The 17262-nt window shown below is 38.0% G+C and overlaps 1 protein-coding gene across 1 annotated transcript in view; it reads right to left on the minus strand.

The window, feature by feature from the left end:
- The window catches only part of DDR2 (discoidin domain receptor tyrosine kinase 2), a gene marked incomplete at its 3' end in the record, with an annotated part of 66471 nt that overhangs the window by 21553 nt on the left and 27656 nt on the right, over positions 1–17262 (minus strand). Inside the window, exons 5-11 of the mRNA XM_083360601.1 lie at positions 15580–15727; positions 12901–12997; positions 7174–7357; positions 6407–6650; positions 4694–4756; positions 1732–1862; positions 726–936 (exon numbers count right to left, since the gene is read on the minus strand). Of these exons, the coding sequence (XP_083216727.1) occupies positions 726–936; positions 1732–1862; positions 4694–4756; positions 6407–6650; positions 7174–7357; positions 12901–12997; positions 15580–15727 (1078 nt within the window). The remainder of the gene's footprint in view (positions 1–725; positions 937–1731; positions 1863–4693; positions 4757–6406; positions 6651–7173; positions 7358–12900; positions 12998–15579; positions 15728–17262) is intronic.

Genomic DNA, 17262 nt, shown 5'->3' on the forward strand with positions numbered 1-17262 from the left:
GATTTCTTTTTTTCCTGTTAGCATTCTTACTTGAGGCACTGCTATGCATCTTCACTAGAAATGACCCAGGATAGGGCTTTTTAGTTGTTCATATTATTTTGTGAGACTCTTCTATCACAATCCACATTTGCTACCATATATTCATCTTTAATGATAGTGATCTTTTTAAAAGAATTACAAACAAAAAAAAAACCCTTAGAATGTTTTCCCTTCAGAAATTAAGTAAATGTTCACAAAAGGTTAAAAACAGTTTTTAAAAAGCCTTTGAACAAAATGCCTTTGAACAATGCCTTTGAACAAAATATGTAGAAGCCAGCATGTGCTGCCTAAGGACAGGGGGAAAAAATATAAGGAAGGCAAGAGAAATCCTAAATAAAAGTGCTCTTTGTTACTTATCTGTCTTCATCATTTTTATAACAGAATGGGCTGGGAAGAAATGATACAGCCTACATATAATAAAGACTCTTCCAGTCCAGCCCCATCAGAACTATGATTGGCAGATGTTTCTCTTCCAATTACAGCTGGTAACAGATAGAAGGGGGATAAGCAACCCACAAGATTCAGGCAATCCATCCATCCATCCATCCATCCATCCATCCATCCATCCATCCATCCATCCATCTCTTATCTCATGCTGCACTTGTATAATCACAACAGCCATTTTCTTATTCTAGATTATTCTAGTAGAAGTGGGAATTTGTTCACAGTCTCTTGACCAATCTGACCTGCCTCATCTTCCCCTGAGATGATTTCAGGAAGCTTGCGGATCAGTCGCGACGGCTCTTGATAGTCAGCTCCAAGGGGGAATATGCGGTCATAAGTGGAGTTTGATTCTTGTTCACTGGATGGTGTGGAGCTGCTGTGGTGGAACATATTGGATTCGCTGGGTAGAGAGAGACTCACCGTCATTTCATCATCCAGCATCCGGCGAGAGGCCTAGAAATCAAAAGAAAATTCATATGCTGATCGTATTCACTATAAATTGATCAGTGACAGAGTATATTATTGGGCAGATTCTAACTTAAGGTGGCATCTCTGTTCAAATGATATTTATGTGAAACAACCTGGAAACTTGCCATGATACAGACATTTTAATGGGTCACTTTTCGTGTTTGCATACTCTTCTGTTCACACGTATAGGATATTTGCAAACAGAAATTACAATATAAAAGAATAAAAAAAATACTTCAGTGAATACAATTAATTCTAGATGATATATTTAATATAGCCCAACACCCTTAATACTACATTACAGAGACTGGGGACATTTCCAACAGTCTTCACGCATCTGAATTTATTTCAATCCAGATTTTGGGTTTTGCAATTAACAGTGCTTTGTCCTTCCATTGGATACAGTGTCCCAACTACCAGTGTCCCAACTATCTAGTGTCCCAACTAGATAATTTTTGTATCTAGTTTTTATGTATTGCCCTGTTCACCGCCCTGAGTCCTCCGGGAGAAGGGCGGTATATAAATTAAATTAATAAATAAATAAATAATAATAAATATGTAATCTGGCATATCTTTCCAGATGTGTACATAAAAATATGCATGAGCATGCACATGCATGCACACACAGACCCATTTACTTCCCAATTTTTATTAATAACCTTTAAACCAGAAGTTAATTTCATTAGCCAATTTCAATAATAATATTGAGCTCTAGCCATTAAACCAGAAATTCATCTCATTTATGATATGGGCGTTCCTGGCATCTGCCTGTAATCTTACCTTTTCTAACATCTTCTGCCAAAACTGCCTCCAGAGAATAATTACAATGATAGCCAAAAGGATAAAGATGATTGCCACTAAACAGCCAATTAAGATGCGAGTGTTGCTGTCATCCACTTTGAGAGTAGGATCTGTTAGAAGAGACAAGGATAATTGTGTAGTGTAAGTTTTAGGTGAAATGATGAAAACAAAGACAGGATAGCCGCTAGCTGCCAACACTTGTGGGATTCCATTCCTCTCTTTCTCCAAATTACCATTAGTATTTTACCAGACATTTTAAAGTGCAAGGCAGTGTAAATGCATATTAGCTAACAGGATCCTGATGTCTATTTTGAAGCAAGTCTTTCTGTCATAAGAGTATTGCAATTTCTCATCAGTCATTGATAACATTTCCTTTTTGTGGGAGGTGGATGGCTATACAATTATACAATTTATATTATAAATTAAATAAATAATAGCAATAGCTATAGCACTTAGACTTATATACCGCTTCACACTGCTTTGCAGCCCTCTCTAAGTGGTTTACAGAGTCAGCATATTGCCTCCAACAATCTGGGTCCTCATTTTACCAACCTTGGAAAGATGGAAGGCTGAGTCAACCTTGAGCCAGTCAGAATTAAACTCCTGGCAGTGAGCAGTGTGTTAGCCTGCAATACAGCATTCTAACCACTGTGCCACATAATAATAATGTGTAATTTATTATTTATTAACTAGAAAAATACAATTTTCTCTTACCATAATGATTATAGTTTTTTTAATGTGGATTTTTGAATTAAAAATATGACAATTACTGTACACCAGGGATGTCAAACTGCCAGCCCACGAGCCGGACATGTCATCCAGAAACCACGCCCACCTCATTGCCGGCAATGGCAAAACTCTCCCGATACGCTGCGCGATGTTATGTAACGTCGCAAGTTTGACATATCTGCTGTACACAATCTATCACATAAGTGACAGTTGGACAAGCCACCAAGTGTAAAGAGATGTTCAATTATTAATATCAAAACTAGTCCAATCATGCTAACACAGTGCTGGTGTTAGTATTAGTGATAAGCTAAAAACGGAACAGCATCATTCAAAATGTTCATTTTTATGTTCTTTGTTTGAAGCATAATTTCAGGTACTATTTTTATTTTTTAAATCGAGAAGCAACTTGGGGCCAAGACAGTTGACATACTATGCTTTACTGCATAAAATTGCCCTAAAATTAAGGGGTTTTTTTCAGAGAGGAAGTATGTGCCTTTGAGTCAATGTTTGACTCCTTGACAACTGCTTGGACTAGTCCCTGCAGTTTTCTTGGCAAGGTTTTTCTGAAGTAATTTACTAGCATCTCCTTTCTGGGGCTGAGAGAAAATGACTGGTCCAAGGTCATGCAAATGGTTTTGTGCTTAAGGTGGGGTTAGAATTCACAGTCTCCCAGTTTCTGTCCTGATGCTGTAATAATTGCACCAATCTGGTTCCCAAGATACTAGATTTTGAAGATATGGCAGCGACCACTGCAGTTAAAAGCTTTGCTGTTTTAGTTTAGCACGGGAGAGACTTTCCCTCAAGGACTGAAACTATGCTATTCTTTTGGCACCAAAATGACCTTTTATTATTAAGTTTTAAAATATTGTTCGGGTTACCTATGTTTTAATGTATTTGTTAAATATTTTCTGGAACAATTCTATCTTCCAGGAATAAAAATAGAGGTATAGAAAGGAACTGCATGGGAATCACATGGCTGTCCTCAATTTGAGTCCTGGGAAAAAATGCTTGTGGTTGACAGGGCTTATGTATGTGCCCACATACTCTCTGAAGCACTTTTTTTGCTTTCAAATTCAAACTACTTCATAATTACTTCTTATTCAATAAACCACCCTACTGCATTTTGTTTCAGATTCTTTTCTCAGAAGCTAAATCATTTGTCATGGGGGGACAGGCCAAGGGAAAATGAGGAGATTTAGTGTCTCCTTAGTCCTAGAAACTTCTGATATCATAATTGAATGGAATAGATTTGTAAACTCTCTGTATAACATTTTGTTGTCTCTTTACATTTAATTTGTTAAGCATTTGATATTTTACTTACCTCTTGGTAGTAGAAAACCTCTGTCTAAGGGCTAGAAACCTTTCATGCAGGAATGGTTCCCAAGAAAAAGATAGATTTCCTTACAGAGGTGTGGAGAGTTACTATTGAAGGCATCAGAAATAGTAAAGAACAGAAGCAAAATAGAAGTGAAAGAATGAAGGTGGTAAAGAAAAAGATTTTGAGAACCTAAATGACAATGACTTAAAGTTGGAATCCAGCAATTAGAATTAGAATGTCCTTTTTTGACAACAGAATCCCTACAATACCTTGTAAGTTTGTATGTTTTCATATCTGTATTTCTTTAATATGTGGACATTGTTCTATTTTTCCTTTGTTAAGCTTTTTTCTAGTTTTATAAACACTATCCTATTACTACTCAGTTTTATACACAAACATGCACACTTAATTGCATACCCAATGACACTGATTCTGGGAATATCCATTAAGCATCTTTGAAAAGGTAGCCTGGACAACTAATTATTTTTCCTATGATGTTGCACATTTCAAGCTAGCGCAAGAATGGTGAACAATTTCTGAGACTCGTACTGAATGTTGGGAATGTAAGTAAATAAACTTATAGTTATAACCACAAGTCATAACATACAGCATGCCATATACTAAGAAAGTTCTATGAGTACTTCTGAAAAATGGCTGCCAAAGGGGACATACCAAATTTCAAAGCACCAATTTAAAAAAATATTCCCTTTCACCTTCAGTAGCATTCACTCTTGCCAGAAGAAACCTGCTACGGGGGGAGAGGGAATCATGTATATAAATACACACACACACACACACACACACACACACACACACACAAATTTGATGGCACTCAATAAAAATATATTTATGGATATTGCTTAGAGATCCTGACATAGCAAGCCTCATACATACCATAGGTAGTGGGCGTCATTGAAGATTCAGGAAGGGCTCCAGAATTGTTGTACATAGCTGTATCTAAGAAAAATGAAAAAGAAAAAAAACATTACTGATATTCATAGCATAGTAGAGACAGTTGCAAACTTTTGGTTTAAACAGGAATCCAGTTTGAATGAGCTGAAATATGTTGGATATCAAATCCAAAGCTGTATGCTGACTTTGCAATTCATATGCTTGTTAGAAAAACAAGGTGTAAAGGTATAAATGCACTGAATATAAATCTGTTTTCTTCAGGGACAATTAAGGACTAAGCATTATTACTGATAACAATATTCCACGTGCTAATTGAAGAGAATATGCAATCAAAAATAAAATAAATCTAGCAAACTGATTGCCAGTTCAAAACGTGGTGTGAATTTAGAAAGGATCTCTTGCAAAACTAAAAAAACAACACCTGAAAGCAGCATTGTGGTTCTAAGATTAAATTGAATTAAACTGAACTAAAAAAGAAAGAAAGAAAAGAAAGGGAGGAAGAAAGAAAGAAAAATGAAAAAGAAAGAAAGAGAAAGAAAGAAAGAAAGAAAGAAAGAAAGAAAGAAAGAAAGAAAGAAAGAAAGAAAGAAAGAAAGAAAGAAAGAAGGGGAATCTAGGATTCTTTTTTTTTCAAAAAGGAGGACAAGTTCCCTTCCCAATAGGTTGTCTTTAAATACCTTAATCTAAGAACTTTAGAATGTAATTTTCTTTAGTTACAGTCTAAAATAGAATCATCTTATTTTGTTTTTATTCACAACTCAGTAATTTGACTATATAAACTTTATTACACTGAAGAGATTTATGCTGGAATTTAAACTAAAAAATGTGTGTCAAACATTTTGTATCATATTAGTCTAATATTTTCTGTAATATTACACTAAAATATTATATTTATGAGAAAGCAAATAAATTCTTATAATAATATTAATAATAAACAGTAGCTAGGCAATCTCTGTTACTTATTTTGCGAAGTATGACAATTATTTACCCACATCTATTGCTTAGTTTCAAAGGGCTACAAAGACTGTTCAGGAAAATATACAGGGAAATGAAGTTTTAGTCTACCTTTGTGTGTGGTTCTATTATAGTATGGTGATTGGGAATGTTTTGTGCAACTAAATTTTTTAAACCCTCTGTTATGGCTTTGTTTTCCCAATTGCTCAGAGCCTGTGGGAATTAAGCAATATAGAAGCCTCAGCAAGCAAATAAATAAGGAAATCTCCTGTCAACGTTGATTAAAAACAGTGACTGCTATCTATGGAAGCCTAGCAAGTGTAATATATGTCAGACTGACCTGCATGCTGAGCATCCATTGGGATGCCTAGTTCAGCAAATTCTTTGTACAACTCAAAAGGAAAAATTGTTTTGGTCTATATTATTTACTAAAACATTTTCCTATTTTGTCTCCTTGAGAGGGCCAAAGATCTTGGGGGAAAAGGAAAGATAGTAACATTGCAGTAAGCCCTAATTCTTAGAATCCAATATAAAATCCACCATTGCTGTTTGTGAACCACACAGAATCACTTAGGTGATGGCACAGAAATTTGATGAATAAATAATCTGTAACTTTATCTCCAGAGTTTATTGATAAGTAACTTCTCAGATGAGGCTATCTCTGCCCCTTTCGTGTATTAATATATCAGTGATTTTAGTATATTACATTTCCTTTAATATCCTGAATTCCCTTCATCATACCTGACTGGAAGGTAATCTCACTGAACATCATCCAGGTATCAGCAAAGTAGAACTGGCATTTGATGGCATTAGCCATCCGATGGAAAAGGGGTACTGTTACAAAGCGAGCACTGGGATTGACATCATCTAGTACCAGTAACGAGGAGATGGTGTTTGGTTCCCATTCATTTGCATCGGAGCGGAAGTAACACTGCACTTCCTTGAAAATCTTTACTCCTTTGGCAAACATATTGTTGCAATGAACCTGCGTAATAAAAATAGATATTCTATTCTATTCATGTTTATTTTCCTCTGAAACCATGATGTGTCCCAACTGTTTCCGTTTTTGTTTTTTTACAGATGTGACTGCTCCATGTGCAACTATAAGGCATGCTGGAATACTATAATGCGCCCCTACTTTCCAGCTGAGAATCAGCCTGTCTGTGAAATAGCAAGTTAGGAAAGCAAATTCATATAATTCAAGGGTTTCAATTCACCTCTATTCCAGCTTGGTATTCATGCTTATGGGACCACACTAATATGCCCATGGTTCCTGGGATATTCTGAATTCACAGGAATGTGGCTAGGGTGAGCAAATTCACTATTTTCTGTTTTCATTTTTTTAATTGCACATAAACAAAAATTACTATATAGAGATAAGGAGTCAGTAAAAAAGATAGGTATCATTTTGGATAGAGAGGATCCTTCAACTCTCCATGCACTCTAAATAGTATTTAGCTGGCAACCTGAAAGGAATTCTGAATGCATCTTCAATTTTGACAACTAACCTTCATGGTGGTGAAATTTCTGATTCGGTCAAATTCAAAGGTGATTTCCACATGTCCATTTGTGGTGCTCTCATTGCTCCAACCAACATAGTCATAACCAGGCCATACATAATATTCATGGCTCTGGCTGAAATCATCCAAGCCAGAAACCCCATCTGTTAGTTGTCCTAATCCTTCTTTCATGCTGATGGCAGACATGTGAAAGGAAAAAAAAGAGGACAAGATTAGCATTTCCTTACTGAATTTCAACAAAATTAGTTTGTCCAAAATTGGCAGTGAAATGGGATTTTTCCAACCACAATTAAAATGGGATGGAGTGGTAGGCTGATTTAACAGAAGTTAAAGCATGGAATCCTCAGTGGAAAGTCTATTTTGGATAAAAATAGAGGGAGGAAATTCCCTGGTCAAACAGCACTTCTTTGTCCACACTGAACTTAGTAAGTTTTGATTTCAACTGCAGCTCTCACAAGTCTTCATATGGCAAAGATACTACAAACATTTTTTGGAAATTCAAATATCTGATATGCTAAAAAGAAATAATGTAAATGTATTCAGCTATGAAGGATTATACTCAGTCTTTTAAATATCTTAACAAATAATTACATTATTACTTTGGAAAAAAGTTCCATGAATAAGATAAAGCAGGGTTTTTATGAAATGATACACGAGAATCAATGCTAAACATACTCATGTGTGTGCCTGGACATTTATTATTTTTGTTATCTTTTTATTATTTAGTTTGTGTCCTAACTTTTCACTCAAGCAACTAGTCAGATGATTAACCACTTAAACAAATTAAAAATCCAACATGCTAAAACTAATTAACATGGAAAACTTTAGTACTAAAACTAGGGGTGGGATTCAGCCGGTTCGTACCACTTCGGCAGAACCGGTAGCTAATTTTTTGTTGCCCGGGCCCAGAATGGACTTCCGGAAGCAGCATCCACAGAGAGAACCTGTTGTTCACATATTTGAATCCCACCACTGAGTAAAACTAATTAACATGGATATTAACTGGAATGGGACAATAGACTCCCCAACTTAGCAAGTGCTAAGGCATTTTGGGCTTTAAAAGCCAGAAGTAACCAATGCAGACCTTTTGGTACAGACATCATATGATACTTGAACTAGTAAGAAGACTTCTAAAGAGTAATCCTTTGTAAACAGTATTGCGGTAGATGAAAGAATATAGTGGTACAAAAGGAGAGAAGGTTGCTGAATTTTTATAACTGATTTTGATACTAAGGCCTATTCAAAGGGGTATAAATTCTGGATGCAGAAGAACTCAGGATCAATTCTTGCCATACACAAGTACAATTACAGGTAGAGAAACATCTATCTGAAATCCTGGAAGTATTGCTCATTTTATACTAGGACTAGGTCATTTTTAATTGCACCTGCTATTGGTTTAATCTGCCACCTCAGTTAGGAAACCAGACTTGTTTCTTTTTGAAATAAACCAAGAGAAATACCATAGTTTACTCTATGCAATTTTGTTTGAACCTGGGAAAGCCAGCTGTTACAGTTCATTAAAAGATTTATTTTTTGCCTCTGGGTTACTTTAGTGATAAGTTCTTTGTATTCCCAATACAAAAGACAATTATTCTATTCAAAGGAAGATGGGAAATGCAAATAACAATGGCAAAAGAAAAGCAATGAAGATAAGAAAAAGAAGAACAAAAAGCCCCAGAAGCATCAAAAGAGCAGCTCTGGTCAGCGAACAACTTCCAGATGTTCTAAATATCACATTAAAAATAGCCAAGAATGATAAGAAATTAAAAATAATGGTTTGTAGAGGGCACTGAAATGGATCCTGGTAAAGTAAAAGCTGTAATCAAATGGCAACCCCCAAAGGCTCGCAAACAGCTTCAAAGCTTTGTGGGGTTCGCCAACTTTTGCCAACAATTCATTCCCTCGTTTGCTGAAATTGCTTTACCCCTCATGGACTTGTTAAAAACCAGCAAAGATGGGGGAAAGCCGCGACCGGGCCTGCCGCTGACATGGACTATGAACTGTCAAACTGCTTTCAAAAACATGAAAAGACTATTTGCGGTCAAGCCGATCCTGAAGCATCCGTGCCTGGGGAAGCCCTTTGTGATTCAAGCCGATGCCAGTGACGTGGCCATCGGAGCTGTATTATTACAAAAGAACCATGAGGGGATCCTGCAGCCCTGTCCTACACCTCAAAAAAGTTCACTGACTGCGAGAGAAGGTGGGTGGTGTGGGAGAAAGAAGCCTTTGCAATTCGTTGGGCTCTATTAAACTGGCGGCACTACCTGGAAGGGAGCAAGGTGCCTTTCGAAGTATGGACTGATCACAAAAACCTAGAGGCACTGAAAACTCCCTGCAAGCTGTCCCCGAAGCAAGTACGGTGGGCACAATATTTTAACCGATTTAACTTCACCCTGAAATTCATACTGGGGTGAAAAAACTTTTTAGCTTACGCTTTATCCAGATTGCCTCAATACAAAAGCCAGCGTGAAGAGGTTAATGAAGCAATATCTACACTGCAAGCTGCTTCACAACTAACACCATAAAGAGCTCCATCTTTGAAAGTCCCAAACTCCAATGACCCTGGGGTGAGATTAAAATTAAAACAGGAACTCCTCAACAAACGATGGTTCAAGAACAATTTAACCTCCTTGACATGCAGGGATGGTTTGGCTTACAAAGGAGGGAAGTTGTATTTGCCCGAAATCTTCCACCTCAATGCTCTTCAGCACGGTCATGATGTGAAACAAGCTAGACACTTTGGCTATTTAAAAACACAGCATCTGGTTCATTGACAATTTGTGCCACTATGAAAAGAATTCTGGGAAAACCTCCTGGATTATTACAACCAGTTGCAGACCTTTCCCAGCCATGGATTTTATAGTGGAATTACCTGAAAGTAGGGGGAATACAGTGATTTGGACTGTGATAGATCTATTTTTAAAGTAGGCTCATTTCATTGCCTGCAAAGGACTCCTGTCAGCCCAAAGACTAACCAAGATGTTTCTGAAGCACATTTACAAGCTGTACAGCATGCCAAAGCAGATAATCTCAGACCGAGGGGTGCAGTTTACACCAAGTTCTGGAGGGGTTTCCTCAGGTTAATTGGCTCATCGCAAGGACTATAATCGGCTTTTCACCTGTCTATGAATGAGGCGGCTGAAAAAGCAAACTCAATGGTGGAACAGTATCTCAGATGCCATGTGGACTATCAGCAAATGAACTGGACTGACCTCCTCCCTTTCGCAGAGGTGGCTTACAATAACTCTGTTCACAGCAGTACTGGTTTTATGCCTTTTAAAGTTGCCACAGGAAAAGAGTTCAACCCAATACCCGAATATCCTCAGGGACCTTCTGCTTCCCAAACACTTGATCAGTGGGTGAGGGGATGGGAGGAGGTTTGGGACAAAACGAAAGTTTCTCTGAAAAAGGCTTCTGAAACATATAAATAGCAAGCAGATAAAAAGAGGGCTCCCAAAGATCATTCCAGGTTGGGGGAAAAGTTTACTTATCCATCAAGTATTTACGACTTAAGTTGCCCAGTAAGAAATTGGGACCGAAGTACCTAGGTCCCTTCCCCATTGTAAGAATAATTAACCCAGTCACGGTGGAGTTAAAGCTACCCAGACTCTTAGGGAAAGTCCACCCTGTGTTCTATTGTAGACTACTGAAAGCTTTTTGCGGTTCTACCTTACAACCTTCCCCAAGAAGGCACCTGGCCCTCTCATGGTAGCTGGACAGACTCATTATGAAGTGAAACGGATTCTTGATTCTAGAATTTTGAAGGGAAAGTTACAGTACTTACTACACTGGAAAGGATATCCATTGTCTGAAGCCACCTGGGTAAAATCTAGTGATGTAAAAGCCAACAGGCTCATTAGTAAATTCTATGAGAAGCACCCTAATACACCAAGGGGCAACCCCTAACCTATGATTTTGTTTGAATTGCAGGATTTGTCCTTTTTGTAAGGGGGGGTGAATGTCAACGTTGCTATGTTCCCGCTTTGACAACTGATGAAAATGCAGCCATTTTCTTCTTTCCTTTAACAGCCTTTTTCTGGTATTTAGAAATCATATGCAGAAGTGGGGGTTGGAATGAAAGCTCAGCTAGCCATAATAATAACGCTGTTTCATGGGAACCTAAGGACAAGCTGATAATGTTTTGGCGGGCCGAGGAGCTGGGGAGAAATCCCACATTTTAAGTTAATTGGAGAATGTGATTTATGACAGCTTATTGGGGGTGGGAATTGCACTTTGTTACTTTGTATCTAGGGGAAGGGAATTTAGTTTTTGTGTTCAACTATGTAGTGCCGATACCTTGTTTCCTGAATAAAATATTCTTTAAGGAAGAATTTTGCCTCAAAGTTTTTTTGATGGGTTTCATCTATTGGAACCATGACCAATTTTATGACCTTTTTTGCAGTGGTCATTTAGTAAACACGTAAGTTAAGCAAACCTATTGTCCCCAAGGGGCATTTTTTTTGCCTGAAACTGGAATTTTTCCAGCAAAAAAATGTTGCAAATCATAGTCACATAACTGCTGTATGCTGCAAATGGGTATGAATGCAGCCCAGCTGCCAGGTGCCAAAATGAGATCACGTGAGCGCAGGAGGGGGGCAGCCATTTTAGAACTTCAAAGCTGGGTAATAAGTAACCCTGGTGTTCTGTTCCCCCTCCCTCTGTTCCCCCTCCCTCAAGGTACAAACAGCCGGACAAGCAGGTATGAAACAAAAGGGTTAATTCTTTATACTACAATATAATTGCTGTCCGATAAAGTCTTGGCAGCAAGCTAACCACAGTCAGCCAAAATAAGCTAGTTGTCTCAAATGTTCGCTGACATGAGATAACTGCCAACAAGTAATTTCAAGAAAGTCCAGACAAATAAACCCAAAAGCAGAGATGAAGAAGAGTAGTCACGAAATCCAGACCAGGATTCACACAGGTAGAGAAATCCGACAGACATGACCAGAAGCTGTGGTGAATTAATTGTTCGTCACAAAGTTCTGAGAGCAGCCACACACCCTTTTGTACCTTGTGGGGTGTGGCTCAATGACTCAGCTACTCCCTGGCCCTCCTACTCATCCTACGTTGCTGCAAACACTTGGCCCTGCGTCTTTCTCGAGGGTCTAGCCATGAGTCATCTTCACTAGACTGTATTTGCTGCAGCTGCTTGAGCTCCGTCCCAGCCTGGCTACTCCCAGCCTGCTCCTCTTGGAGGCCTTGCCAGAGAGGAGGGTCCCGGAGAGGGAGGCCTTGCCAGTTCCTCCCCATCATCCTCAGAGTCCTCTTCCTCGGTTAGGACAGGCACGGGGGTTGGGGCCACAACACTTGGGGAGGTCGCTAAACAACCAGCCATTAAGCAAGAACTGTCTGTATCTATATTGTAACATCTCTTGGTTTCAGTTACTGCCACCTCATAATGTTTTTTTCAAATGCATATTTTTTCAAATGCATATCCAGATTCATAATGGTATTCAAGTGTGGCAGTTTTGTTTTTGTTTTTTACAAATAACTGAGCTTTGGAAATAAGAATGGTTACACTGAATACAAGACCTCTCCCTAATCATCAAAATTATATGAAGGTGCCAGAGAGCCAAAAAATCTCCTGCAAAATACTATAGTTACATTTTATATTTTACTTTGTTCTCATTTGAACACTGGACAATTTTGCTCAAACATTGATATGGTCTAAAAGGTTTCCCTCTCCCTCAATGGACATATGAATAGAGAACTTACCTATAACCATCATAGATTGAATCATTCAAGTAGATCACATGGCCATCGGGGAGAACCAATTGTTGCCCTGCTGGAGCATTATATGAGACCAATCCATCTGCAAAGGAATAGAAGCAGAGTTACTTTTGTTTTTTCTTTTTTTGTTTCTTCCAACTAACACATTTTATTAAAAGGCGTAAGCTTTGTAAATTGCAGCTTGCTTCTTTAGATGCATGGAATGGCTAGACTGATGTAAGTTTAAATTGGAGGTGGGGGAAGGAAGGGAAAATAAGATGGTTATGAAATACAGATTATATGCAAGACAGATTACAAATACCCAGGGCTTTTTTTCTCATAGAACGCTCAGAACGGAGTTCCGGCACCTTTTTTGGATGGAACCTTGTAGGGTAGGCAAGGTGGGTTGTATGACATGTGTGAGTTCTGGCACCTTTTTCTTTTACAAAAAAAGCACTGCAAGTACCTTATCAATTAGTGTAATGCGTTAAACAGTTAATGCATTTATTGAAACCTCCTTCAGCTGCTTGAAATATAATAAAATTGTTCAAAAATATTCAATATGTCCAGTTGAAATATTTTGCTTCATTTTGTAATTGTAAGTCAAGTATAAGTGTTCTTTTCCTTTAATTATAATCTTTAGTTCCCTCTAGTGTCCAATTTTAAAATTTTTATATTGAGTTTTCCTATGGGAAGGATTATTTATAATTAATTCTAAAATCTTATTTCAAATTTATCTGGACCTTTAATCCATTTTGCTAAAATTAAAGTTTTAATTATCCTTTTGCTGTATTTCAAAATAATTTTTTAAAGTTCTTAAACTTGTAATTAAAACTGCCTTTCACTAAGGATTGAAGGAAATCCTCCAGTACTGTCAAACCTGTCAATCCAAAGGTTCATAATAGCTGAAAAGCAGCTAAGAAGCAATTTCTGAAACTGATAAATTTTGCAAATATAGTGTCCTTTCAAAGGCACCAATTACGATTTGAGCAAGATGGCTGTTCCCTCATTTCTCAAAGTACTACATCTGCTGGAAACTGCTAACTTGCAGTCTCATCATGAAGAGCAGCTGTCTGGGGCACATGTGGGTGATCTCAAGTACTCTCTTTGTCCAGAGAGGAATTATCAAAAAGCTGGTGTACAGGCTTTACATTCTGCTGCAGTCATTGGTTTTTCTTTTCAGAGCCGTCTGCAGCTTGTCATTTCTTCCATAGAAGTCACTCTTGTTTTTTGTTATTGATGATAGTAAGACAAGCTTTGAAAAGTTTAGAACCACAGAACCTGAAGCCTGGGAATGCATCCATTTCCAGAACTATTGACTGAGCTGGAATTATTAGTGCTATATCAGGAATGAAAGGAAGCTGTAAGCAACTCCATTTCAGTCTTATAAAGTACACTAAAACCTTCTTTCTTTTTGCATAATTTAATAAATCCAGCCTTTGCACAGATAGTACATTTGTTTCCTGCCTTTTGAATTGTTCCCATTTCACATATGACTTCAGCACTGAAGAAGCTTCTTGGATGAGAAGCAAAATGTTTTCAAAGAAAAAATCAAAATAGTCCAACTGCCTTTTGGAAAACCACCATTGGAACTAATATAAAACAATTAGGATTCGGACACTAGTAAACTAGAGTGTCAATCAATCATTGCAATGATGATCAAACATTAATATAGACTATATATTGCTATAGTGATAGAGTGGTGTTACAATGTTCTAGCGCAAAAATCTTCAGTTTGTATTTTTGTACCAATCCAGTTAACTCGTACAAGACACTTAATAGCAAAAAAAGGAAAAACTCTCCCAAGAATCAATACTCTGTTATCAAAGATGAAGACACACATCTCATAAGAAACAGAAATCAAAGCATATTTCTAAGCAAATGTAAGTCCAATTTCATTCCACAGCTTCAACATGCATTATGTTGCTACGGTAGAATATCTGGGGGATGGCCTTGGTGGAGCAGTGGGCTAATGCCTCCTTAAGTAACACCAGCTGCCTGCAATTAGTGCAGGTTCGCATCCCACCAGGCTCAAGGTTGACTCAGCCTTCCATCCTTCCGAGGTAGGTAAAATGAGGACCCATATTCTTGGGGGCAATTAAGCTGACTTTGTAATAATGCCACTTGGGGTGCGTGTGAAAGCCCTAATAAGCAGGCATATACATAGAATGAAGGCTACTGCTAAGCTTGTAAGCCGCCCTGAGTCTTCGGAGAAGGGCGGGATATAAATGGAATTAAAATTAAAAAAATGGCAATGGGCTCTACTCAAACATCACAAAAATACCTCTAGCTGGTTCTACTTAGGTAAATCAAAACTATCTGTAAAAATCAACTTCTGTTTAAGCGTATAGAACAATATTTTCTTGTGCTTATCTCTGGATAGGAAAGGGGCATTTGCATTCCACACAGTCAGAGAGTAGACTTGTTTTTCTAGATCAGTGTTTCTCAATCTCAGCAGCTTTACAATGTCTGGACCTGAACTGAGAGTTAATGTTCACACATCTTAAAGTTTGCTGAGGTAGAAAAGCACTAGACAATTGGAGGCCCATCTCCACAAACATCAACCCTTTGCATCTTTTAGCCTATTGATAATTTGGACCTTAGGACTTCTCCTTTATCTATCTGCTGTTCCCTGACTGAAATATTCTTTCAATGTGAATTCTCTTCAAAGGTTGTTGTGCTTACCCAACCAAACACAACCATACAGCTCGACTCTGAGACACACATTTGTAGAGTGATCAGTCACAGGGATGAAGCGAATGAATCTCCCAATAATAGGTGGCTCCAGGTCCTTGAGGACAATGTCATATGGATTAGTGTTTCCTTCAAGTACCTGAGGAGAAGAAATGAAAGGCGGAGGAGAAGGTTGTTGGCCAGGGGGCAGAAGCAGAACAAATTTAGACATGGTAACTGTATCATGTGACATCTAAACATGTATGAAGATAATGTAGCATATTTCCATTTGGTTCAATTCAGGGTATCTCCGTGTGAGCCACTGGTACCAGTCTAGACCCACAATCACACAATATTGGCTAGTTTTAAAGAAATTGAGCCATTTTTGTTTTATTTTGCCATAATTTATTTGAAACCAGAGCAAAGCATTTTCTTTGTCACGCTGACTTTGCTGTATCAGCTCAGCCAGAGCTCCTAAGTACTAGGACAGTCAATACACCTTCATCCAACTATTCAGAAGAAGATAAATATACAGTACATAAACAGCAGCAAAAGCCTCAAGAGAAGCCTGGAAAGGGAGATGGAAGATTAAACCCTTAACTTACCTTTGCTCACGATTTTGACCAGTAGCTGATGGGCTCCTGTAGAACTCCTCTATCATCTTGCCAAGCCTCCATGATATACACTACACTTGCCCTATTGTGTCCCAATATAATACAGTGACTCTGATTTTTATATATGAATACAGATTATGTGTTTGTACAAGAACATATATAGCTGGATTATGTGCCAGCAAATTGGTGTTGACTTAGTGACCACATAGATTGGCCTCCTCCAAAACAATATGTCCCCAAACCTGGCTCTTCAGATTCTTCTACAATGCACCCACTGCTGCTGTAACTGAGATCATCAATCTTGCAGCTTATAGTCCTTTTTCTTCATACCCCAATATTATGGCCCTCTCAAGGGAGCCAGGTTTTTGCATAAGGTATCCAAAATATAGAGAGAGCTACTACGACTTTTTCACAAGCATTGTGTCAACACTGCTAACATCGGATGTTTTTGCTTTGACAGCAGATGGAAATGTAGCCCTCTTTTCTCTTTCGCTTTTAGAGTTAGATGATGCTGGGAGGGAGGATGTGGATGAGAGTCCAGTTAGTCCTAACAACAATAATTCAGCCGTGGGAATCAAGGTTATTGCACCCAGAGCTGATAAAGATTTGGCAGGCTGGAGAGAGCCCATGCTTCAAGCTAACTGGGGAATGTGATTTATAACTGTTAATTGGAGGAGGGAATTCTACTTTGCTACTTTGTGCCCAGGGGAGGGGAATTCAGTTTTTGGCTTTAACTATGTAGTGCCGATACTCTGTTTCTCGAATAAAAGATTCTTTAAGGTAAACAATGCCTTGAAGTTCTTTTAAAGAGTTTCATCTGTCGGAACCATGACACATAGATTAAATAAATACTTTCTTAGCATTACATATGAATTGGATCACTTTCCAGTTCTGAGAATTTTTATCAGCTTTATCAGAATGTTCAAAATCCTTTATAACCTGGTCTTGTCATGCTGAAAGACCAAACTGCACATTAGGAGACCCATAATTTATCTAAATATTTTTTTAATTACAGGTACAAGGAGATGTGGTGGCTCAGTGGGTTAGGACGCTGAGTTTGTCGATCAGATGGTCGGCAGTT

This window comes from Vipera ursinii (genome assembly GCF_947247035.1).
Source record: "Vipera ursinii genome assembly, chromosome: 3".
In the NCBI taxonomy this organism is placed as follows: Eukaryota; Metazoa; Chordata; class Lepidosauria; order Squamata; family Viperidae; genus Vipera; species Vipera ursinii.